General features: G+C 40.5%; 1 protein-coding gene across 2 annotated transcripts; it reads right to left on the minus strand.

Moving 5' to 3' along the window:
• Window positions 1-936: 936 nt before the first annotated feature.
• On the minus strand, window positions 937-24,214 carry RIGI (RNA sensor RIG-I). Of its 2 annotated transcripts, XM_014888126.2 has the most exons (18): window positions 23,726-24,214; window positions 23,392-23,523; window positions 21,506-21,684; window positions 20,873-21,023; window positions 19,018-19,140; window positions 18,081-18,194; window positions 17,033-17,186; window positions 15,912-16,170; window positions 15,058-15,220; window positions 14,536-14,637; window positions 12,343-12,500; window positions 11,559-11,694; window positions 10,518-10,666; window positions 9,152-9,242; window positions 8,277-8,447; window positions 6,630-6,781; window positions 4,704-4,850; window positions 937-2,707 (listed from the first exon to the last, which is right to left on the minus strand). In XM_014888126.2, exons 1-18 carry the CDS (start codon window positions 23,829-23,831, stop codon window positions 2,411-2,413), a joined length of 2,784 nt encoding a protein of 927 aa, XP_014743612.2. In that variant the 5' UTR covers window positions 23,832-24,214; the 3' UTR covers window positions 937-2,410. The 2 variants fall into 2 exon arrangements, 1 of the variants encoding a protein (XP_014743612.2); XR_015799533.1 differs by lacking the exon at window positions 6,630-6,781 and having other exon boundaries at window positions 23,726-23,936.
• Between the last annotated feature and the right edge of the window lie 55 nt (window positions 24,215-24,269).

The following is a 24,269-nucleotide window of genomic DNA, read 5'->3' on the forward strand; positions in this document are numbered from 1 at the left end:
ACCTAACAAAACAATGTCATGATACAATTCCCTGTTTTGTGCCCTCAAGAAGACAATCTCCACGCTTTCAAGATCCTCATCAGCAATTTCTATGCCAGTCAGCAATCAGTAATTAAATTCATGAACTCAGGCTCAGGGATATCACTGCTGTTTGTGACAAATATCTGAATGGCAGGCACAAAATAATATGCAGCCAGGCTCTTTTCAGTGGTGCTTAATGATAGAGCAAGCACTAGGCACAAACAGTGTGAAACACAGGATGTTCCCTGTGAGCAACAGGAAACACTTTTTCACTCTGAGGGACCAAGCGCTGATGGGAGGAGATTGCCAAGAGGGATTGTGGTGTCTCCATCCTTGGAGATGTTCAGATGCTGTCTAGTCATTTGGACATTGTCCTGGGCAATCCCTTAGGTCACAAGATGACATTTAGGAGTCCCTCTCAACCATAGCTGTTCTGTGATTCTGTGAACAGAGAGTTGTTAATATGGTAGTAATCTTAATAAGAAATATGCAGTTTCATCTCCAATTTTTTTTAAAAATCAGATATTCTCAAAGGCCAAATAGGGTGCTGGGATTCTTCCTCACCCTCCCATCTCCACTGTGTACTGAAGGAAAAGCTTCTTGTATCATGCTGAATTCTTATTTATGTGTTACCCCATCAATGTTTCGTATTCGTTTAGTTGCTGAATTGCAAAGTTGTTTCAGTCTGAAATCCTTGTGTTCAAAGAATAGGAAACATACCAAAACTTTTCACATTCAACTTCCCAGTAGTTACTATTATAAACTGGAATTTTGGACTGATTATTTTTTATGCCAAGAATCCCAAAGCAGATGATCCTTTCACAGAGCAATTTGATACTTAAGAACTGTGCAGTGCTAAACCAGCCTTTTTCAAAAGCATTTTGTTCCTAGTATTTTCGGAGGGGAGGCATTATCTAAACATAAATCATCTTTATTCATTGTTCTGTGTTTCCTTTTAGGTAAAAACTAAGTACAGAGGAAGTTACTGTAGGACTGAGATTCAGCCTTCCTCTACAGTGCATACAGCTTTCACAGTAAAAGCCATGGACTAGGGTGGAACATGAAACAGTGCTTACAAAGTTCTTTTGCTTTTAATGCCACACAACACTTTACAGGAACATCACAAGCCTCGCTGAGTAGGATTTAGGCAGTTTAAATTAATTTTTGAACTCATAAATTCAGGTTCATTTTTTTTAACTCTTAAATTAGGATTTGGGAGGCAGGGGGGGAATTGTGGTTTGTTTTTCAGGTTTTTTTTAATTAGTTCTGGTGTTTTGTAACATAATTCTTGCACATACATACCTTACCACACTGTCAAATACACAAAGCGAACTTAAAATGCATTGGTTTTAGTTCCCGAAATACTAAGTACTAGGCTCATTGAAGATGTGTAGAATCGGCAGGTGCTTTAAAGTGTACAAGTACAATGTTTCATAATCCTGTAGAGAGTTTCTGTTTCTCCCAGAAAAGTCTGGGATCTAGGTAAAGAGGACAAATTTGAACACACTAATGCCTAGACTTTATAAGAATGCTAGATCAGCTCTGACAGGAAGCTTACAATATATGCAGTGTCTTGAGAGGTTTTAGGTGTCAATCCAGGTAAGTGCTAATCCCCATCAAAACTGAACGTCCCTCATGATCCAGGGCACTGTCTTGTCCCTTTTAGGGCTTGTTCAGTTCAGCAACACAGGAGGGTGCCCATTTTGCAACTTGATCAAGATGCAATGATATAAAAAAGTGCTACCATTTTAATCACAAGTATGAATCCCCAAGAGGGCTCTGCCCTACTTCATTTCTTAATGTTGCAGAAGCATTTCCTGTTAAAGATAGATTTAAGAAATTTACTATCTTCCTTACAGAAAAGTTACTGGACATTCTTCTTTCAATTTTATGTATCTAAGTCTAGATAGAAGGTTAAAAGTAACTTTTAAAAAAGTTTCTAAAGTAGCTAGAGTAGTGCCTGAAGTGCTAGTAAGCCATACTGTTTGCAATGATGTGCAATCCAACAAGACGTTAGCAGTATCAAAATGATTCGCACCCTCAGTTCTTGAAGGTGTAGCCTGCCACCTGAAGTTGGATGTTTAGTTAGTCATTCAACTTGATCTTTTTTTTTTCAAACCAGGTTACTCATAGCCATAATGCTGTGGATCTAGACACCTAGATCCAAATTTGTCACTAGAAGGACATATATTTGTCCTTTTAGTGAAACTTCTGGTTAAGTATTTCATTATATAGCAATTATTGGTTTTATTTGCTTTACCAGCCTTTTATAATCTAGCCAGATGCGAATGAGGGGCCTAGCATAAAGAACAAAAGTTTTTATAGAAAACTGATCATCTGCTATTTCAGTATAGTGCACTAGAACAATATATCCATTAAAATGTTGAGTTCAGCTGAATGTTTCCTCATCAAAATTCTTCAAAGACAAATTAATACTTTTCCATTTCTGAAAATCCATTTGTGTCCCAGTTTCAATGTCCTCTAGTACAAAGCTTTTGATTTTGATCACTGGTAGATTATCAAATGTCTTGTACTTCACTGTGATCCCCCAGTCATGCTGGCACTCAGCATTTCGGCAATGCATCTTGCTTTTTTTCTGAAAATCGTCAAACTGAACTGGTTTCCTGTGGGGTTTTGTTATATAACGTTCCTTGAACTTGTCACCCAGGACAGTGTGATGAGATTCCTGAAAAAGCACATGCCAGAAACACTTAGTATTAGAAACAATATTCCTGATTTTTCTTATCATTCCCCTTCCCTTCTCAAATACATGTTCTCCCTATTAAGGCACTTGCTGTCATCCAGGAGGCTCACCTTCCAGCCTCTTTGACTCGTTGCTCTTTTTTTTTTTTCCCTATTCATGGAATACCAGGTACTAGAAGGACCCAGGCCTGGGCTTATCAAAATCAAAAAAATTTACTTTGTAAATTTACTGGTGACTGTGCACAGTCACCAGCTTACACACATTTGAACTTAGTGTAAGCTTTTTAAAACCTGTGTTTGCAGTATTTGAGCCATGTCCGTGAAACTAAGAGAGTAATTCAGACAATGGACAAATTTGAGAGACTCTTGTTTCCCACGAGGGGTCATGTAATTACTTTAAAGTGGTAGAAAAAATAACCCTTGTGGATACTCGTAAGAGTCAGGGAAAACAGCAGTCTGAATTTTCCCAAACTACTCAAAGAAAAACAGAAGTAAAAGAATTAATAACATAGTTTAGCACCTGGTGCTGTTGACAATATAAGTACATGAGGAACATGATGTTTTGGTAAAAGCATGTTTACAAAAGGTGTTGCCTTCTTTGAACCAATTAACTTGTTCTATCCTTCAGTTCAGCGAACCATTCTATAAAATGTGTCTACTTCTGCAATAAATCGCTTCTTCTGCTTTCTAAAAGAAGTCTATGTTGCTGTATCTTTTCGCCACTCCCTAGCCTTACAGTGACAAACCCTAACAAGGTGAAGGAGTTGTTTATAACATATATAATAAAAGATTAAAGAAATTAACAGCCTTATTTGAAAGCGTATGTACAATCTGAGCTTGAATCTGAAAATGGTAGATCCTCCTGGAAATGCAGTTTGTAGGGGTTATTTTAAAAACTGAGGGGTTATTTGCAGAATACTAAGCAAAACCACTTACTGAGGAGTTTTCTGAACTCTTGGATCTATTTGCACAGGCATAGGTGATAAACCAGGAGCACAAAATAGAGTAAAAGTCAGAGGTGCTTTAGACAGCCCTTATTTTTTGTCAAAGAAATGCAACCAAGTTTTCATAAAGCTGAACTATTCTCAGCTCCTTGCAGAGGAGTAGTGAGCACCATCTACATTCCAAAAACAGCTGATAAAAACAAAGAAAAATTTGGCAAGGGCCTGAAGGCAGACACGGTAATGCTCAGTTGTGGCCTGAAGCCACATTGCTTATCACATTGCAACTGCGCTTTTCAGAGCAGCACAAATAGAAGCAGGTTCAAAAAAAACAAAAAGGAGAACTAAAAAGATTCAAAGTGCTCAGAAAAGCCTTTCTTCCATGATCACCACTTTCTGCATGTAAAGAGTATTGCCTTCTTTTGTCGACAGAGAAAATATTCATGTTCAGATATACATAGATATACAAGATATACATAGAAGCAATGGGAACTACACTTACAGAATGGAAAACAAAATAATATTGAAGAATTCTAGGGCTCTTCTTACAAAACCATGGTTTACTTTGCTTTTCAAAACTCAAACTGACCCATAAGACAAGGAGTTTGTAAGCTGATCCCAGTACTTAGTGTAGATAATTTTCAGTCAACAGAAACTGTGGGAGAAATATCTCAACAGCAGAGAGTCTTCCACCTAATGCTAATCAGTAAAGTAAATAGCCATCAGTAACTAATAGGTTATCTAGTTGAAGATCAGGGGATTTTCAACAAAATTCGTCAGAAGGGCTTCAGGAAAACTGAAGTGATTCCTACCATATCCCATATTTGCACACCTTGGACAATGTAAACTCATATATCACATCATATCATACTACAGAAGTAAGTCACAGCTGTTCCTGTGGTTTACTAATTTACTCAGAATTTCTATTCTCCTCCAGTTTGCACAAAATAGTCCACTTCCACACATAAACAATGCAGTTAGTTCAATAACGCTGACTTTCCTGGTGGTCATGCATGTAGCTCCTATACAGAAACATACCTTTATAATTCTGATGTCATCTGTACTGCACACATACACTTTGCATTTTCCACACAAAAGATTTTTTTTCCCTTCCACTACTTCAGGTTTTGTTTCATTCTTCTTGGAATCTCGTAGTACCTTTTCCCTCCTTTGCAGGCGACATATCTTTAATAAATTTTAAAAAATCAAGATCATTATGAAATGAAGTTCCAATGTCAGCCTAAATATGAATTTGGGCATGTAACATCTAGGAACCTATTACTTAAAGCACACAAAACAAAAAACACCTTGTTCTGGCAACTCATACCAAGAAAGAACGAAGTACATTTGTCAATTTAGAATGCAGGGCTAGAATGACACTATGTGATGGAGAGCATTTATGCTGTTTGTTCCTTCCTCCCCTCTAGTCCCCAACAGCTCCTCTGGTCTTAACGATGGTATGTCGGTGTGAACACTGAAGTTGTGCGAGACTGCTGGTCTGGGAATCTCACAGTTTGAAAAGAAAGCTACAGAGACCACAGAAAATGCAGGCAGAGAAAGAAACAACAAGGCACAGCCTGAAGCTGAGAACCAAATGCAGAAATGGAATCCTCCAACCAGCAGGAGCAACCGCACCAAGCCTTAGAGGTGGGAGAAGAAATGTCACAAAGGCCAGGGTGCCTTGGGCACCCTTTGTTGCACATCTCAATCTCTGAAAGCTTGTCTGGAAACACAGGATGATCTGTGAGTCCAAGGGGATATGGGAGAACTGCTTTTTTACTAGTAGTGCCTGCCACTGGCTTATTCCTAGAGCCCTGGGGAACACGACTGATACCAGCCACCACTGTACTCAGCTCCAGTCACTCCCACTCTCTGGGCCCAGCCATCCAGCCATTTCTTTACCCATCAAAGAGTGCACTCATCCAAGCCATGAACAGCCAGTTTCTCCAGAAGAATGCTGTGGGAAATGGTGTCAAGGTCCTTACTGAGATTTAGACAGACACGAGCCACAGCCTTCCCCACATCCACTAAAGTGGCTCACAGTTTCACAGAAGAAAATCAAGCTGCTCAGGCAGGACCTGCCTTTCATATGCCCATCTCAGGTGGGCCTGATGTCTGATTGTCCTGTATGTGATGGGTAAAGCACCCAAGATGATCTGCTCCATAATATTCCCTAGCACCAAGGTCAGGCCGTCAGGGCTGTAGTTCCCCAGATCCTCCTGGTTCTTCTTGTAGATGGGTGGTCACACTGACCAACCTCCAGTCACCTGGGATCTCCTTGATTACCCAAGACTGCTGATAAATGCTAGAAACTGGATTGATGAGCTCTTCCACCAGCTCTCTCACTATCCCTGGGTGGATCTCATCTGCCCCCATAAACCTGTGTGCGTTGCAGTGGTGAAGCAGGTCAATAACCAGTTCCTTTTAGATTATAGGGCCTTCATCCTGCTCTTTGTCTCTGTCTTCCAGCTCAGGGGCCTGGATAGACCAATTTTACAGAGGCAGACAAGGCATTAAGCACCTCAGTCTCTTCTCTTCATCTTTGTCACTATGTGTTTCCCCCATATCCAATAAAAAAATCGAGATTTCTCCTTAGTCCTTGGTGGTGACCCATTTACACATCTAGGTGGGCATTGGCCCTCCTGATTTTCAGCTGCAAAACATGACAATATCTTTGTACGTTGTCTTAAACTCTCACATCAAGTACGAGTCCTTCTCTTCATAAGCAACAGGTCATAAATTCTACCTCATGCTCTTAAGATTTTTGCAGTTACTGTACAGTTGACATTCGCAAACTGGCAGTACACACTACCCCTTCTCAGCTGACCTAGCCTTTGTCAGAAATCAAGTACAATGAACAGTTCCCTCGGGTTATGATTGGCCCTACATAGAGCCTTAGTAGGTGAAGGCTGATACAGATTATGCCTTTAAAAATTGCATATGAAAACTGCACAAATCACAAACCGTTCTTGCAAATGTTGTTTCATCCCAGTTCTGTAAATTCTCAATAGCTGCATTCATCATTTCTTCCTTGTAACGATTTAGTTTTTCATTCTCAACCACTTCTGTTTTGCTTGTCACAAGGATGCACTTGCTGTCTCTTGCCCTTCCACGACCTATACAGCAACACATTTATACTCTTTAGTTACTCTTAACAACGTGTGCAAAAGTGATGGGTCTGCCGTAAGACTATTAAGGGCATTCTGAATGGCTACTTTTGTTTGCAATGATCAGATTCAGATAATGCTGCTTCTGAAGAGCTGTTTTCAATAATAAACCTGAACAAGATGTCCCTTCCAGGGATCCCTATAGATATACCCTAGCCAATACTGTATTGCTTCTGTGGCCTCCCTGTGTTGAGTTCAGGCATGCTTTAAAATACAATTTTGTGTAGCATCTTGCTGTCTTCTTGTTGTGTAAAAAAAAAGATGAAGGAGAAAAGTTTATCTCAGCCTTTCTTATTAGTTTTCAGCTCTGCAAATTGGTGTCTAAAACCCCCCCAAAACCCTATATATCACAAAACCCTAAGGAACTGGAAATTTAGTGCTGACAAAAACACAGACAACAGCAGGCACCTTCTCTTCTATCTGACTATGCCTACAGCCTGTTTGTTTATTAAAGCTGTGACACAGGCAAACCCAGAACGACAGGGATCTCATACCAGTTTACCAGTATTTCAGTTCACATTTTCTTTTGAGCTTCTACTCCACAAAAATCATTATTTTATACAGTTTGAAACTGACATAACCTCTGTTCTTTGCACCTGTAATGGCTTTTTAATAAGAAACACTATGTTTTCATCCATAAAAGTAAATTCTAGGTCAATTATTTCATTACAGAACACAGATAAGAAGGTCACAACACACTAATCCTGAAAGTAAAGTACAGTGTAAGTACAACAGAAATCACATTAAATTATGATGTTAACTGCTTGGGAAATAGGATGAAATATTGCAGATGCACCCTTAAAAGAGTAGGCAATTTTATGTCGTTTAGTAATGTGAAGCAGAAGTCAGTACTTAGTATGGCTTTTCATTCCCCTCTACTGGCCATACTGTAAAATCACCAAATTTAAGGCCAAAGTCATGACAGACTTCTCTGGACAAGCAGGGAAGATAGAATCAGGGTGTCTTTCTTTTGGTCTTAAATATTAGAGATCTGCATGTACCTGGGAGTAGCTGGGTTGGTAATAAACCACCAGGCTGGGGAAGGCCTTCAGAAGCCAAGGCAATACAAGAAATTCCATTGCAGCAGTCCTTTGTAAATTGTCACAGAATGATTTGTAACATTTCTGACAACAGTTCTTCTAGCCATAGTTCTGCTTATATGTATAACTGTCTACTTGAGGTATCAGTCCTCAACAGTTCAATAACCTTGTGCAGCATGGCTAATTTGCCTCGCAAAAGAACAGTCAGACAACATCAAGGACTTGGCTCTGTGAACAAATTTATCATGTCCCATCATTCACTTGACTTTGCTCTAAGGCACAGAGGAACAACAGCAAGGCATGCACATATTACTACAGTATTTCCAATGTGCCATTTAGTAGCATTTCATGTCCATTTCTAGGCTAAAACAGGTTTATAAAGTAATAGCTCTATAATTCCATACCTCTGACTTGGATCATTTTGGTGACATTACCAAAGTATTCATAGAGCACGACAAGGTTGCACGCAGTAATATCAATGCCTTCATCAGCAACAGATGTAGCAATTAGCAGTCTGATGTCTTTGTCGTTTCTGAATGCATCCAGTACACCCTTCTGCATTGGCAGGGTCATACCTACAGTACAAGAAACTGTGTCAGGAAAAAAACACTGAAGAGCTCCTTGAGCAAGATACCCACATTAGCTTTTACTTAAGTGATTAGAAATTAGTACATCCTTCCGATCTGGAAAATTACTTCAAGCTTGATATGCAGCTCGATGTATACTGTACCCCCTGACCAGGGAGTCTTGTTGATGTGTCATAGGAATTATCAACCTAGGAAATACCATTTTAGGCACAACACCCAGATGATCTTTGTTGGAGACACCCATGCAGCTTAGTTAGTCAAAACGCAAGCTAACTCTTCACTTAAGCCATAGGCAATTCATTTCAGCTGTAGCTTCCATTCTATCTTAAAATGTTTTTCTGCCATCAAACACAAAATAAGAGTGAGATCTATAAAAGTAACAGAGATAATAAAGAATTAATCACAAGAAACTATGATAGTGAAGTTTCTAAACTGCTTTTCAACCAGCAGAAGAATCCTGCAGAAAAGTATCATTGACAATGCTACTGCTGCTTTAACCAAAGGTTCTGGACAGAAAAGGCAACCGTCTCCTTAGGATCCATTCAAGGTCTTCCAGATATGGAAGAATCCAAGTGTAAACCTGCAAGACCTTCCTCCGTTTCAGGGCACAGAAGATGAACACAGGAAAAGCAGAACAGTTTTAGCAGCATAGCCACCACTGGTTTAGCGTATCTCAGTGTAAATCTGCTTACCTGTTTTATGGTCTCTTCTTCCCTTACCCATCAACACATCTGGCTTTATGTGGCTAAGTAAAGGGTTTGCTTCTATCCACTTCTTCAAAGCCTGGAGAGAAAATCAGGTAGTTAGATTCCCTGCGCAAATGAAATGCTAGTTTGAAATAGGTAAATCTTTCCTATGCTTGCCTAGTCAATGAATACTTCCAAAAGAAGACCCAAAAGTGGAAAACAAGGTGTAACTTGTGTGTCAGGAGTGAATATTTTTTAATAGGTGAAAAAGCAAGAGCCACACCATGATGCCAGATTAAACCGCACCAGACTGATTTCCCCTTTTCCTACTCCTGCAAGTTAAAGGCTGGCTAGAGAGCAAGCAGCCTTTCACTGCTAAAAAGTTCACATTTTTCTCTTACAAACTAGCAGGTCACTGAATGCTACACCTCTGGTATCAAAGAAAAGTAGTTACTATTTACAAACTGGACTTCTACTACACAGTGACAGTAGCACATTCAAACTGCTCTTACAGAAGAACAAAATTCAGCCAAGCTACTGTAGGCTTTTAAATTTAAAATGGAAAGCTGCCAGAAGATGCTTGGTGTTGTTAGTTTGAACTTTAGCCTGCTTTTAATTTTTTCTGGTTTGCAATTCATCCATCACGTCTGGATGAAAAGGGTAAAACAGGAGGTTGGGTCATTCAGCTGATAAATCTGCTTGCAATAGACAGATAGCTGATATTTGTAGTAAATGTTTTAATTTACTCATGCTAACGATTAGCAGCACATTAACTTCAAACACAAACCTTTTCTGGGATCAAGGTAGTGTAAGGGGAAAAAAAGCATAATCCAACCTAGATCCTTGATCATAGGCAAGTATGAAACAGACCAGTGATAAGAAGAGTCCAGAGAACATCTGCTGCACAAAATTTTTCCTTTTTCTTGATCAAAAACAGGTCCTAGGGCACAGACCCTCTTTAGGTCTATAGGAATCCTCTCCGAAATGTATAAATACTTCCTGATGTGCAGTCAGTAATGGAGGAGAGTTGCTGACTTGTAACACCACTACCATAAGCCAAAACTGTTAGAACATATCTTGTTGTAACTGACTTCAGGCCTCAAATAAAAATCTGATTATTTAATGATCAACTACAACACGTAGTTAGATGTCATGAAGGACACCATAGCTGTACTATGTAGTTTTCAGAAAAAGAAAAAACCTCACTCATTCTGCCTCAGAGCATCAGGGCTCAAGAAGACACAGTAAAATAAATTAGGAAGGTCAAATACATGCACATTTTTCTATTTCAAATCAAAACGGGAAGGGTAATACATGAGGCATTTTATTTTTCCACTTCCCATTTTATAAGTTTTAAAAACAAATGTCATACAGCTACTAAGGCTCTTGTCTTGGCAAAGAGAATAGTGCGAGTCTCTGGGTTGTAGCGGTATGCTTCGTCCAGGATACAAGCAAGCTCTTCCAACTTTGGATTCTCATTTGACTCATCTTTTGAAAGGGCAGTCAGTTCTAGCTCTTTCTCTGAAAGAAAGAAAAAAAAGAAGGTTTCTTGAAAAATTTATGCTTTGTTAATGCAGAAAGCAGAATTTCCACACAAACCTACTTTCAAATAGCACACACATTCTCTTTAGCTTTTTTTTTTTGTTTTCTATAACGTTCTTTCAGATGCAAGCAGGGAAATCTGTTGGTTAAATTCAACATAATCCCCGGAAAAAAAACCCCAAATTAGGAATATCTCACATTTTGTAGCAAACTGACATGAGAACTTCTGTGATATACTGTGTATCAAAAGACAGCAACAAAACAAACTCAGCTCTTGCACCATTTCTCCCTAGAAAACAACTGACACTCAAGAGCAGATGGCCCAGTGATTTAAAATTGCAGTCAACATTGCAACACAACAGACCACAGACTGGAATATAGCCCACTGCTAGCTAAATCAGAAGTCAGAGAACAGTGACAACCTCTAACATTCAGTGAGAAGGGTACAAGGGCCACCTGCTTCTCCCCAGAAGATGGGGACTGGCCAGGCTAGGCAGTGCACTGAGCAGTGTATGTTGCTTATCTAATACTACCAGCATCCACGATTGCAGATCATCCCCTTACTTTGTGGGGCACAGCCATAAGAGAATTGCTGCCTTATCTCCAAGCCAGGCATGTAAGAACTTACTAGAGCATCCAGCTACAATGATTACTATTTTATCAACTTCTGCACTAGAAGCTTACAGTCCCAGAAATTTCATCCCCCACCCACATGCCCTAACACTACCCTTGCACCTATGCAGTCACCACATCTTCTGGAAAGCGCAGTTTCTGGAAAAACAACTGCACTTAACTCTGAAGAAATCACCTGGACCATCCTACCATAAGCTCTCTTCTCCCCTTCAACTGTCACAGGTGCTGTGGGAAATACCTTGAAATTTCTCCGTCAGTTGCTTCTCCAACTCTGTATATGGTCCATTTTTTACATTTGTGAAAAATTCATTTAGGTAGGCTAAAGCATCTTCGATGCGGGCATCTTCACTGATAATCAGAGCATCGTTGAATTTCTGCTTGGAAAGAGGCACACACCTTTAGGCCTCATTTTCCACAGGATGGGATGAACACACATTTTATTTAGCTAGATTATGTGTTGCATACTTGAGGTGTTCTTGCATTTCCATGATAACGCAAGCACTGCAAAGCCTTCCTTGCACTAATCTGTCACTGGTGAGTATCATAGAGACAACTCTTACAAGCCTTATGCTTTAGCCTATGCCAGCTTGTTGCAGCCTTCAACATCCTCACTTAGGGGAGAGGTAAGTACAAATCTCTTCACTATTTTGACCAGTGACAGGACTCATGGAAACTGCCTGAAGCTGAGTCAGGGGAGGTTTAGTTTGGATATCAGGAAAAGATTTTTCACCCAGAGTATGGTTGGGCACTGGAACAGGCTCCCCAGGGAAGAGGTCACAGCACTAGCCTGACAGAGCTCAAGAAGTGCTTGGACAATGCTCTTGAGCTCATGGTGAGGATGTCCTCTGCAGGGACAGGAGCTGGACTCAGTGATCCTTGGGGGTCCCCTCCAACTCTACGTATGTTCTACAATTCTAAGTAGAACAATTGGTTCAAAATCTGCTTCCAGGTGAACATACCCATATCAGAAGGAACAGAATGACTCTACCTCTGTATGGAAGGAAAAGAGGACATACACTTACCCGCAAGTGTTCAGTACAAATGAAAAGGTCTCTACAAATACTGCTCTCCTTCTCCTTATCTTCCAGTTGCAATAGTCTACACTTCTTCTGAGTAGAAACTATCCATTGTTCATATCTCTGTGTTCCAAGGTAATTCTTGTTGATTTGGGAGATGGTATCTATTAAGGGACAGAACAAAAATTTGTTCATCTTGAATAACAAATAAAAAGAATTAGCTAGAAAATGACACATTTCCCACTAATATTATTCCCTCTAAAACGCCTATGCAAAAGAACAGTATTATGATACAATCACAGAACCACTGAGGGTGGAAAGCACCTGTGGATGTCCTTAGTTCAACTCTCTGCTCAAAGCAGATTACCTAGAACAGGTCACTCAGTTAAAACGAGCTTTGAGTACTTCCAAGGACAGAGAGTCTGCAACTTTTTTGGGCAACCCGTTCCAGTGTTTGAACACCTTACAGCAAAAAAGTCCTTCCTGTTGTTTAAATATTTCTGTTTGTGCCCACTGCCTCTTGTCTAGCCTCTTGGAACCACCTATGGAGAGTCTGTCTTCCTTCTTCATTCGCTGTGTTTCAATGTATACCCAGATGTTAGCCTAAAATTGACCCAGTACAATTCAACTGAGGATCTGTACACATATACACATCTTCAGGGACTTTAGTAATAAAATTAGAGCTCCCTTACCCTGTAAGAAGCCTACAATATTCAAAAATCTGCATGTACATTGCTCCTTGAATTACCACTTACTCAACAGTTTATATTCATTCATGAAATAGTCCAGAAGCATAATGCCCAAGAGGCTGTCCTTGAGGCAGAACTAGGCAGAACCTGCTTGCTGCATACATACTCTGCCTGAGCCCTTCACAGGCTTCAGTAACCACAGGGTCCACAGAAGGGAAGCCACTGATATTCATGCAAGAGGAATTGTGATGCAAAATAAGCTTCAGAAGTGTTTGATTAAGGTAATGCACGTTTTGAAAATCTCTTTATTCTTTGATCAGGCTTCTTGGGTTTTGGGTTGTTTTGTTGGGCGTTTTCTTTGGCTGTGTGGGGGTTTTAATTCTCCCTTCCTGTTCCAGAATGTAGTTCAGTCTCAAATATCTGGGAAGTGGAGGGCAGGGGGGAAATCTAGAACTGAGGTAAACAGATTTAAGGCACTGCAGTCAATGTGCATAAACCAATCTAAGAACAGACATCCTTTAATCCAGTGCTGGAGAGACCAAGGCTGATCCTGAACATATCCATTCATGGGTGTCTGCTTTGTACCCCCTTCTGCTCTCCAATTTTTTAGAAAAGCCACTTATTGGACAGCACTCAGGAACTCTGCAAAAGCAGAAATGACCAATTTATTTCTGAAGAGTTATAGAATCATTCTCATGATCACAGGACTCATTTTCTTTTCACAATCATGTATCTCCTCTCTGCAAACCTTCCCACCAGAGTAGCTCCTGAATCTGGAACCCCACTGACAATTGTTTATTTTCTTGGGCAGCCTTACCCTCTCTTCAGTCATTTTCCTACCCGGAAATATTACCTCAAAGGCTTCTCAAAGGAAAATAATGGAGACCTGATAAAAAGTGGAAATAGGAGTACCCAGAAGCATAAAGAGGACAGAATGCTGACCAGAAAAAGTGGCCAGGGCAACCCCAGAAGTAACAACAAGTGCCGCTCAGAGAGACCAGAGAAAGCACAAGTGTCAGGCAATGTTTTTGTCAGAGCAAATTAACTTTTCCTGTAAGGAAAAAATTAAAACGTTCAGAGTAATACCACTGTGATGTTTCTTATTTTCCTAACAGAGACAGATTGGGTGTGAAGGATTTGGAGAAATGTTGAAGTAAGAACATACAGGTATCTCTCAATGAAATCCAGCCCAATGCATTTTGAATGCAAGCCCTTTGTTTCAGATTCTTTAAATTCAGAAGGATTTGAAAATGTTGAAAGCACACCATTTCCAGTTGCATGTAAGAGGCTGAAATTTAAGCAAAAATGTTTATGATTGTCAAACTAATCAGGTATAACAGGAAAATAGTTAAATCTCTTATCTATAATCTCTCATTTAGGAATATTGGTTAAACACAAACAAAAATGAAGGAGAAAGAAAGTGAAAAAGTGGCTGTTCTAGCAGCTATGAGGATTCATACTGATTTAATCAAATACTGAACTGCAATACAAGCACATTACAGCGTCTTACCCACTGAGTAAATCTTCCTCATCAACATCTCTGTCTCAGACATCAGACCTGAGATAATGTCTGCAAAGTGATTCTGAGGTCGCATTTTAACCCATCTGATATCTAGAGAAGAGAAATGTAAGTCAGTTTGCTGAGTAAGTAAAACATTTCCTCAGGAAGAACAGAACAAATTACTGTCTAGAAGAATGCTACACATCGTGCTCCATGAAATCACAATCAAGTTTATTGTCAATGAGCATTGTAGGTGCACAGAAAAAGCAGTCCCCAGTCCTCACTGGCAGAACTGAAAAAAAAACCTAGAGATGGTGCATCAACAGCAAAGAGAAAATATGCTGAAGTGTGCATTGCCTTACTGCAAGACAACAAGAGATTGCAAGCCTAAACTTCTCTCAAGCTAGCAGGAAGCAAAGCTCCAGCTTTATTTTAAGCTTTTGTTTTAATCTAAAAAGCAGGGGAATTGGGTAGCTGCCATAATCATGGTACTTTGCAACTCACAGGAAAATAAAAAGGAAATGTGCTTACGTGTTTCTGGCTTGTTTCCAAATCTTTGCAGATCTTGTTTGTTCTCTCTGACAGTGGATATGGCCTGTATGTCCAGGTAGGAGCAGAGGGTACAGATGTGCTCCACAGTTTCATCAGTGCTCTTGGCATTACCAACTCCAAGAGAAGCAGTTAAACCTACAATCTAAGCACACACATGAATAACAGTGGCTGCTCCTTTGTCACAAATGGAATAAAACCAGGAGATGTTGCCAATCACTAAATTGCCACCATCTTCAAACACATGGAAACAAAACAGGCAGATGAAGTAAAAAAGAAGCAGGCACGAAATCTTAAGAACCAAAACCTGTATGTACTCATGCCCTCTCCAGGGCACTCAGACTTTCAGTATTTAAACTTAAAATAAACTATCCAGCCACTTAAGTTCATAACAAGCTGTACTTGTCAGTGCTTATCATACAAAGGAAGAGCAAACGCACACCCAGGCCCGTCCTTTGCATTCATTCAGAGATGTCTTCTCAGCTGGATGAAAACCTCATGCCAGCAGAGGCAGGGGCCCCATTTTATTGGGCAGAAAACAGCAACAGAGAGGTAACAAGGAGATTACTAAATTACATGCTTTCTCAGCTCTTCTGTTTGCTCTCAAGTACTCCAGTCTTTGCCATGCTTGATTAGTCTTTTTTGGCAGCTGCAGGGAAGATGTAACATCTGAAAAAAGCCTGGAACTGTCCAAGAATGTAAAAATGATGCTACCATTTCCATCTGTTGTTAAATAGGAGCTTGAACTGGATCAGCACAAAAGGCAAGTCTTTGATGACTGCATTGCAAAACATTTCCTCCTCTAATGTTTCCACCACTGACAGTCTGGGTCTTACCTGAGGCAGCTGTTTTGCAGAGGAGTCAAATTTTTCATCCAGGTATCTGGTCATCAACACATTGTAAGGGTGGTTGCCTGTAGTGTTGTGGCACTCATCAAATATCATCAGAGTGAAGATGGAGAGGGAGCTAAGGACCCCTTTCCCCATGCTATTCACAAGAATCTGGGGAGTTAGCACGATGATGTCACTGTCCCGTATAACATTTTCTATAGAGATATTTGCTACTGTTTCACCACAAATTCCTTGAACGGAGTATCTGGAAAGAAGATACAAAAAACGGGGTATGAAAAAGGATATCTTACAGAACAAGAAAAGCTAGGAAAATGGGCTTTTCAGTGAGTTTGAAAGGCAGTTACTAAGTTTCAAATGTCAAAGAATTGGAGCTGGCAGTTTGACCACAGAAGCTGAGGGGGAAAAAAAATGCTGAGGGTAAATAACTGGATATTCAACTGCCATTAATAAAAACATATCATATTTGAGGAGTAATTAACTTGTACATTTAAGCTGCATTTGTCAGTGCACATGTAACATCCCTTTGGTGTGCATGTCTGGCATCATGGGACTGTTTCTGCCCAGCAGCCTCCTTTTCCCATAGCTATAAGGATACATACATGAAAGTTCAATAACCAGTTCCCTCAAAATCCAAAGACAAAGGTTGTTAATGCCCTTATAAGCAATTTGCAGTCCCATCTGAGAGATGGACTATCATTTTCTGACTAGAGGTTGCAAAAACAAGGAAGCCTGTGTCCTTCCATTTGGAAAAGAGAGACTCTGAGAATGGCAAGAGGAATCCTACTGCTAGTGCCAGAAACTGCCTCAGCTTTGGAAGCAGGTGTGAAAGGAGTCTCAAGAGAGAACACACCTCACCCATTAAGTACAGAAATACTTTCTCCATTTCCACAGATGAGCAACAGCAAGTGCTTAAACTCTCCAAAACCAGACTTCAGATTCTCCAAACAAAGTCTGCCATGGACATGCCATTATTGCAGCTACACATCATCCTGATGTTACTGTCAAATACTCTTGTTCACCAGTAAACCCATTACATCTTGCCTTAGCCACAGCTGACACATAGGGCAGTTTATTAACTGGAAGCCACCAGGTAGAATTACACTTACCCACTTCTTTCGAAATGCTGCCTGAATACATTTTTCTGTTGCTCATACACTGGCACTTTGGTTGCAAGGAAGACAACTTTTGCCTTTCGTCCTGAGGGAACGTTTTGCAAATGATGTTCACAAATCAGAAGTGCCACAAAAGTTTTTCCAGATCCTTCAAACAAAAGCCATGAAAGATAAAGGACTAGTATGAAAAGGTGCATCTAAGCAGTAGGTTATCTCATCTGAATGCCTTGTAAGAAAGAGGAGCTGATAATGGGGTCATTTCTCTTCCAAACTAGAACACATTTGGAACGGATTTCAACAAAAGTATGTTGCTTACTCAGGTGGGGAGTCATCCCTTTTTCTCTCACAATTTCAGTCTGTAGGGACCATTAATCAGTCACTGGGCATTAAAATCCATTTGCAGAGATATCTGAATTCCTTGAAATCGCTGAGTCTGTTTTTCACTCTTAGCATGTGCTCTGACATCCAATCAGACTATGTATAGACACCAGTCCTTTTCAGCTTCCATTCTTCCCCATGCAACCTTGCTCCTCCCCGACTTGTTTCCCTTTGGTCCTCAGGCTCGCTGTGCAGGCTCCCCAGAGCTCTTCTCTATCCCTGCCTCTGTTATCCCACTTGCCTCTCCCGGGCTCAGGGGAAAATTAGGCTGTCTGGATATTGTAGGCATTGCAGTGGAGAAGAGAGGGGAGCCTCAGGCTTACTCATCCTATTTTTCCTTCAACTTGCAAGGCACATTTCTTAAATATCTGCAAAGACTAGTGACTAGCTTTAACTGAAAAATCCACAGAGGAGTGAGAAAGCAGAAGTCAGAACATGGGAATGAATGCTGAATGTGCTGAATACAAGCACTGATGCGCCAACAGACACATCTGTTTTGCCAGCCTATGCGCTGCCCATGGTCATTAACTGCAGGGTAGATCTGGATCTCCTGCAAGGAAGACAGCTTTGGAATAAATGGCTGAAGATTCAACCTTTATCATTCCTTATCCTTCACAGCCATATGCACCAAGAAAATTTTTCTAAGAAATGTCTGTCTCCTTACCTGTGGGGGCACAAATCAATGTGTTTTTCCCATCAATAGCAGGCTGTGCAAGCTCAATCTGGTAGCTCCGAGCCTTCTTTGGTTTATAAACAGATGAAGACTCATAGGTGCTTTCTAAGATAAAAAAAAAGTTTTTGTGACAAGTATTGCAATAAAAATGCTAAAAATATGTTGTGCCCCATATGGTTGCAGCCTAAAACGATAAAGGTAGAAGAGTCATTGCAGTCTACACAGAATATTCTCTCACAGACAAGCCTCTTAACAGGCCAGATGCATCAAACAAGAATTTTGTGTGAGTTTGATGGCGCATTTCTGTTACCCCTCAACAGTGATTCATAAAATGAACTCATTTCAAGGTCTTGGCTGACAGTGCTCACTTCAGCTGGTCTTTTTTCAACTCAGAATGAAAACACAAGGGATTATTTTCCCCCTAATATATGCATAGGATTTATTTTAGCTTTCTGCTCTACAGACCTTTGAAGTTATTACTGTCTTAAACTGTGGTTTTGTCAGAGTGTTTGGACTTATGGAACAGAAACTAGAAACTACTGGTGGAACAAAATTTGCCAGGACAGTCACTGCACAGACCCTTTGCAGTCACATTCAGTTCTGTCAACTGGTTAATATCAGGTCATGTGGGAATTAATTATATCAGAGAAGAGGTGCATAAACAACAGGCTGGTTGGGGACCTTTTTTGACAATGTGCCGACAGAACAACTTTTCACTAGAAATGTGATAAATGAGGGGCAACCCCTAACATTTGCAACGCCCACCATGAGATCCTTTAAACATTAAAACAGAAGACAGCTAAATCAAGTCAGAGATTTGTACAAATTCCTCAGCACTTTCCATTATGGCACACTACATCTGTGTCCTTTGGGAATCTCAAGGAAATGGAAAATACAAACCACAAACTTTTAAGATCTTAAGACTTACCTGAAACTGGAGAGAGATTTTCACCAAGATTATCACATTCTGCTTCTTCAGAAAATGTCATCATGGTTTCAAAGTAATTCTCTGAGGCATCTGTCATTTCACTATCCACATCTTTGCCATTATCTGTATAAATGGAAAAAAGGCATGCTATTGATCCTTATAATTTTAAAATGCATTTGTTGTGCTGACAAGTTGAAGGAGTTGGTTGCTGGAAGAAAAAGACTACATAAAATGATGATGCACATAGGCTTCTTTTCAAGGAAGATGGATAGCACTGAGAACCCTGGGTTTAGAAGAACCACATGCTCATTGCATTTGTAACAACTTCCAAAAACCAAAAGAGACAATAGATTGAGAGGAAAGTTCATCCTCTGCTTTTAGTGACAAGAAGTCATTGTGTAACATGGACATTAACCACAAGCATGAAAAATTCTTAGGAATTCAAAGAAGTTTCATAAATTCAAGATTCTCCTCTCCCTTTCTCCCCACCTTCTGAAAAGACCTAGAAATTGTAAGAATATCTCTATTCTTTATATTACATAATGATCAAAAGAGAATTTTTCTTTGATATTATAATCAATACTTTCTCAAAAAACCATCCCTGGGCCCTGCATGAAGAGTCTCTTTGCAAACAGATGATAACAAAGCACCGCTTTTGGACTGGGAGAAGGAGCACATCTGTACATCAATCTAGCTCCAGAAAGCACACGATATCCGAAATTAATTTTTGGTACCGACTCTTCTTAACTGCCAGCGTAAAATATTTCCAATATGGACAATATTTCTTCAGCAGGCTGATTTTCGCTTTGATGAGTTGGATATTAGAGGAAGTGGCCCCAAAAGACAGTGATAACTTTAACTTAAAAAAAATATAACTGTCAACAAATAATATGCATAGTCATCATCTACATACAATAATATCTATATACAAATAGGTATTACTCTTATGTATTATTTAACCTATATTTAGTAAATTTATTAATTATGTATACAACTTTATGCATATACAATAATTAATTCTCCAGATAAGAAATTATAACCTTTGCAGTAATAAAAAAAATTTCAAAATAAGAACTATAATTTAAGAAGTCACTTAAATATAGCTTATCTCTATTGCTATCTAAAAAAACCAATTCAAACAAGCACTTAGGGAGACAGCAAATGTAGATATGAAAATATACAGTTTATCTAAAATCACTTTTTTAGTATTCTTCTCTAAATTCTCCTATGTTGCAGGTTACTTAGACAAATATTTTTCAACGAGGGAAGGGTAAATTCAATGATAAAAGCAAAATCTTATGAGAGACAATTCTGCACTTTTACAAAATATGAACATAGTACTTTGGTAACGGCTGCTTATCAATTTCTCATAGAGAAAGGTATATGATCTGCTCTGGGGATCACAGAAGTGTAGACTATCTAGACTATCACATTATTTATCATATTTTATCAGAAAATATTGCATCTATCACAACTCAAAAAACAACAACAAAAAAGGCAAAAGTTGAATTAAGAAGGGAAGGAAGAAGATAATTATTTGGCTATTTTTATGCCTCAAGAGCCTGTGCTGCCTGATTCTCCTTGCCAAAAAAAGGTACCATGCCTAACCATCTGGGAGGAAAAACAGTCAAAAAACTATTTTTTGCCAGTTTGTAGGATAGTACTTGTATTTCATTTTGTATAAAAGACATTTTATTTTAAATGTCTTTCAAAAATTTTAAAAGTTTTTTCTTTTTAGACTGCAAAGTCTAAAAGTCTGATGGTATCCTTCTAAATTCGTCTGATTCTCCTGAAAAGAATTACTGTCTGGTACAAGAATGCGAAAAGAGTACCATAAAAACAATTCACATTTTACCTTCTCTTATATTCCACAGTTCACTTGCATTGTAATATCCTGCATTATCCAGCGCCAGCTGAAGACTTTTGGGCCAGTTTTCCTTGTCAGAGCGACAGAGGCATTCAATGAGTTTGGTTATCCCAGCTGCTTTGCTTCTGTATTCACTGATCTGTGCACACCACAAACAGAAACTGCTGTAGGTTCTGAGCAACCAAGCCCACTGCTCTCTGCTTAGCAGGTGAATTTGTTATGTTTCATGTCCAGTTGAAAACTGCATTTCCTGCTCAATGAATAAAAGCTTTACAGTAGGATTCAGCCATTTACCCACTAGAGCTTAAATTCTGCCAGTGTAGTTACTATACAGCTGGACTGTAAAAACAGGTATGCTATTTGTTTGAATGTTTGTAAATGGTGTTCAACATCACAGAGCTAGTCTGTCAAAGTCCTTGTAATAAACTCTATCTTCCATAAACCTCTGAGGCTTTCCAGTTCAATATACAAAACGAAAAAAATTACAAAATTATGGCAGACCTGTGGCCAGCCATCCTCCTCACCCAGCCACCTGTCACACAGGCACTGATTCATCCCACATGCAGGGCATCCAGCACTTCTCTGTAGCAAAATTCGGCAAATATCAGGATTTTACCATACCTGCAGTATCTCATCACAATCCCTGTCTATCAGGCATGTGTTTATGTATGGCATAATTGCTACAGGATCAATTTCTAGCATTGTTGCTTCTATCCGCTTCAACAGCTGCCTGTGCAGCTCAAGTTTTTCCAGCTTGCTGAAGTCCCAGTTTTCAATTGCTTCTGCCAATCCAGTGTAACCTTTCAGAAAAAGAGACAAATAATTACTGTGAATTCAATCTCTACCTAGAATAGGTAGGAACAAGCTGAAAAAAATTTTTCTCAGCCACACTGGAGAAATTAAAATTATATTGTTCTGTAAATGATATAAATCTAGGTGAGCCACATAGAGTTTTTATCTAATAAATGACCATTTTCATTTTTAGCACTTGTATGTCTAATACAAAAACCCCTATGCTAAAAGAGCAGCAGCACCCGCAAAAACAAAAAAGATCCACACTATGTCACAGGTCACATCCCCCAAGCTACTATATCCACTCCTGTCTTTCAATCATACAATCCCTAGAATTCCTGCATTTCATGGTACTCTTCCACAGCATTCCCAGAGCAAAGGACACTATTCAGCATTACAAGATGGTTTGGTGGCCTTTTCTTTTATTTACCAGCATTTTATCTTCTACTCTTGTGCTTGGCTCCATCCACCTTCAAAAATCCCTACTGTATTGGATTCAAGTCTGTCCCTGACTGAAAGCAGTAACCTAGACAGTCATCAAATAGCTGAAAATACTGTCCTGGAACAGACAGTGGCAGGGAAGCATATTTTAAGGACTTGTGAGATTAGGGTGTAGGCTTCTGCACTGGAAAAAAGCAGGTAAGGGTCCCAGGGGAACTTGTGGGCAAACAAAAGGAATTTGCCTAACTTCTTATTTCCTTTTAGAAGACCAGGAGAGTGGTATGGATACTTACCACAATAATGTCTTTAGTCTAAGTATTACTTATCCCTGCATCTGCCAAAAAGAGGAGTAATCCTAAATTCAAGTCTCCAACCCAATTAACAAGTACTTGGGATAGCACTTTGAATCACAAGGCTAACTATCTCAAATTTTTGCTGAAGATACACCAAACTGAACACTACTAGCAGGTTCAAAGTAGATAGTTCTGCAATTCAGAGATCAGGATTATCACAGACTAGTAAAATGTTGCTCTGGGCCTAGTACTTGCTTTAAGGGATGAGTGGGCTACATCCAAGTGATAAGAAACTTTGTAATATTTGTTCACTGAGATAATTATTCATAATTAATGGTGAGAAAATTAAAACAAAAGTAGCCTATGGCATGAGACTGTGGGGTTGAACATATCTAATAAATCACCAACAAGAATCTATGATACAATATACATGCATAGAGGAAAGATGTCAGATGCTGCTAATTTTATACCTTCACAATCTCTTCTGTTACATTTCATATAGGATTAGGAACTTACACATGAAGTAGTTATAGCTACCGTGGAACAATCGTTCTCATAAACTACTAATGGTTACTTACTTATTGAAACAGACGACTTTCAATGCCACTGAGTAATTTTAAAAAATTTTTTAAAAGTCATCCAAGACTCTATCGTTGAGTGAAGTTACCCCACGCTACCAGACAATCCCCAGGCACCTCCTGAAACCGATCTGGGTTTCGGTTTCAGAGGATTTAGCCTCCTTTCATTGTATTTGGTGAGAACAATGGCTCTCTTGTTTAAAGGCTCTGAGACGGACAAGTCTCGGGTCAATGAGGCTTTCTCCATCCTCAGAATTGTTCCAGCTGCTTCACTTCCCAACAAGCTTATTCCCAGGCTCTGTCAGCTTGCCTTTCCCTACGGCATCTGGCCCGGTGTGGCGGAGCGGCAGCCGAACCCACGGCCGGGGAGCAGCGGACAAATCCCCCCGGGAGCGGCACCCACCTGCTGCAACCAGGGCATCCAGGAAGCCCCGGAGCCAGCCCTCCGCCTCCAGCAGCAGCACAGCATCCAGGAACAGCGCGGCGGCCGCCGTCACCCCCTTCTCCTCCTCCTTTCGAACCCTCTCCTTCACCTCTAGCGAGAAGCCAGCACAGGCAGTGAGGGCATCGGGCAGGGACAGGGCAGGGACAGGGCAGGGACAGGGACAGGAGGTAGGGGACAGGGGCAGGGGGCACGGGAGGGGGGCAGGGGAGGGGGACAAGGGAGGGACAGGGGGCAGGGGCGGGGGAGTGGGACAGGGGCAGGGGGCAGGGTGCAGCCCGCTCCCGGCTCTCACCGTCGGACAGCCAGTCCGTCATGTTGCTGAGGACGTAGACAGGGTTCAGGCTCCTCTCGATGTAGCGCCGGTAGCAGCGCAAGTTCTGCTTCTCCTCCGCCGTCATGGCGAGGCCGGCTGCGCACCGCCGCCGGCGCTCCAGATCCCGATCCTGGTCCCGATCCCGGTCCCGAGCCCGCCCCAGCCGTGGTACGGGCAGAGCTGGAAGGGACTGAGTGGGACCCGCCCCCAAGCAGGGAGAGACGGGAAAAAGAAACTTCAGTCCAGCTGAAGAATGGAAACTGAAAGCGATGTGGAAAGGAAACGCTGTTTTCCCCTGGCGTCTGTCCTCAGCAAAAGAAAAAGGGGATTGCCCCCACCCCAGCTAATCATACGTGCATGCATACGGTTGGAAAGGCTGGAACCAGCCCGTTTTTGTCGCTGTCAGGATGAGAAAAGCACAATGAAGAAATAGGAGTAAACACACCGGCCTACCTTCTCTTCCTTCTTGTCCCCAGAAAAACCTGAACGAGCTCTTATGGGCTGTATCTGGGGGGGGAGGGGG

This window comes from Sturnus vulgaris, chromosome Z (assembly GCF_052056855.1).
Source record: "Sturnus vulgaris isolate bStuVul1 chromosome Z, bStuVul1.hap1, whole genome shotgun sequence".
NCBI lineage: Eukaryota > Metazoa > Chordata > Aves > Passeriformes > Sturnidae > Sturnus > Sturnus vulgaris.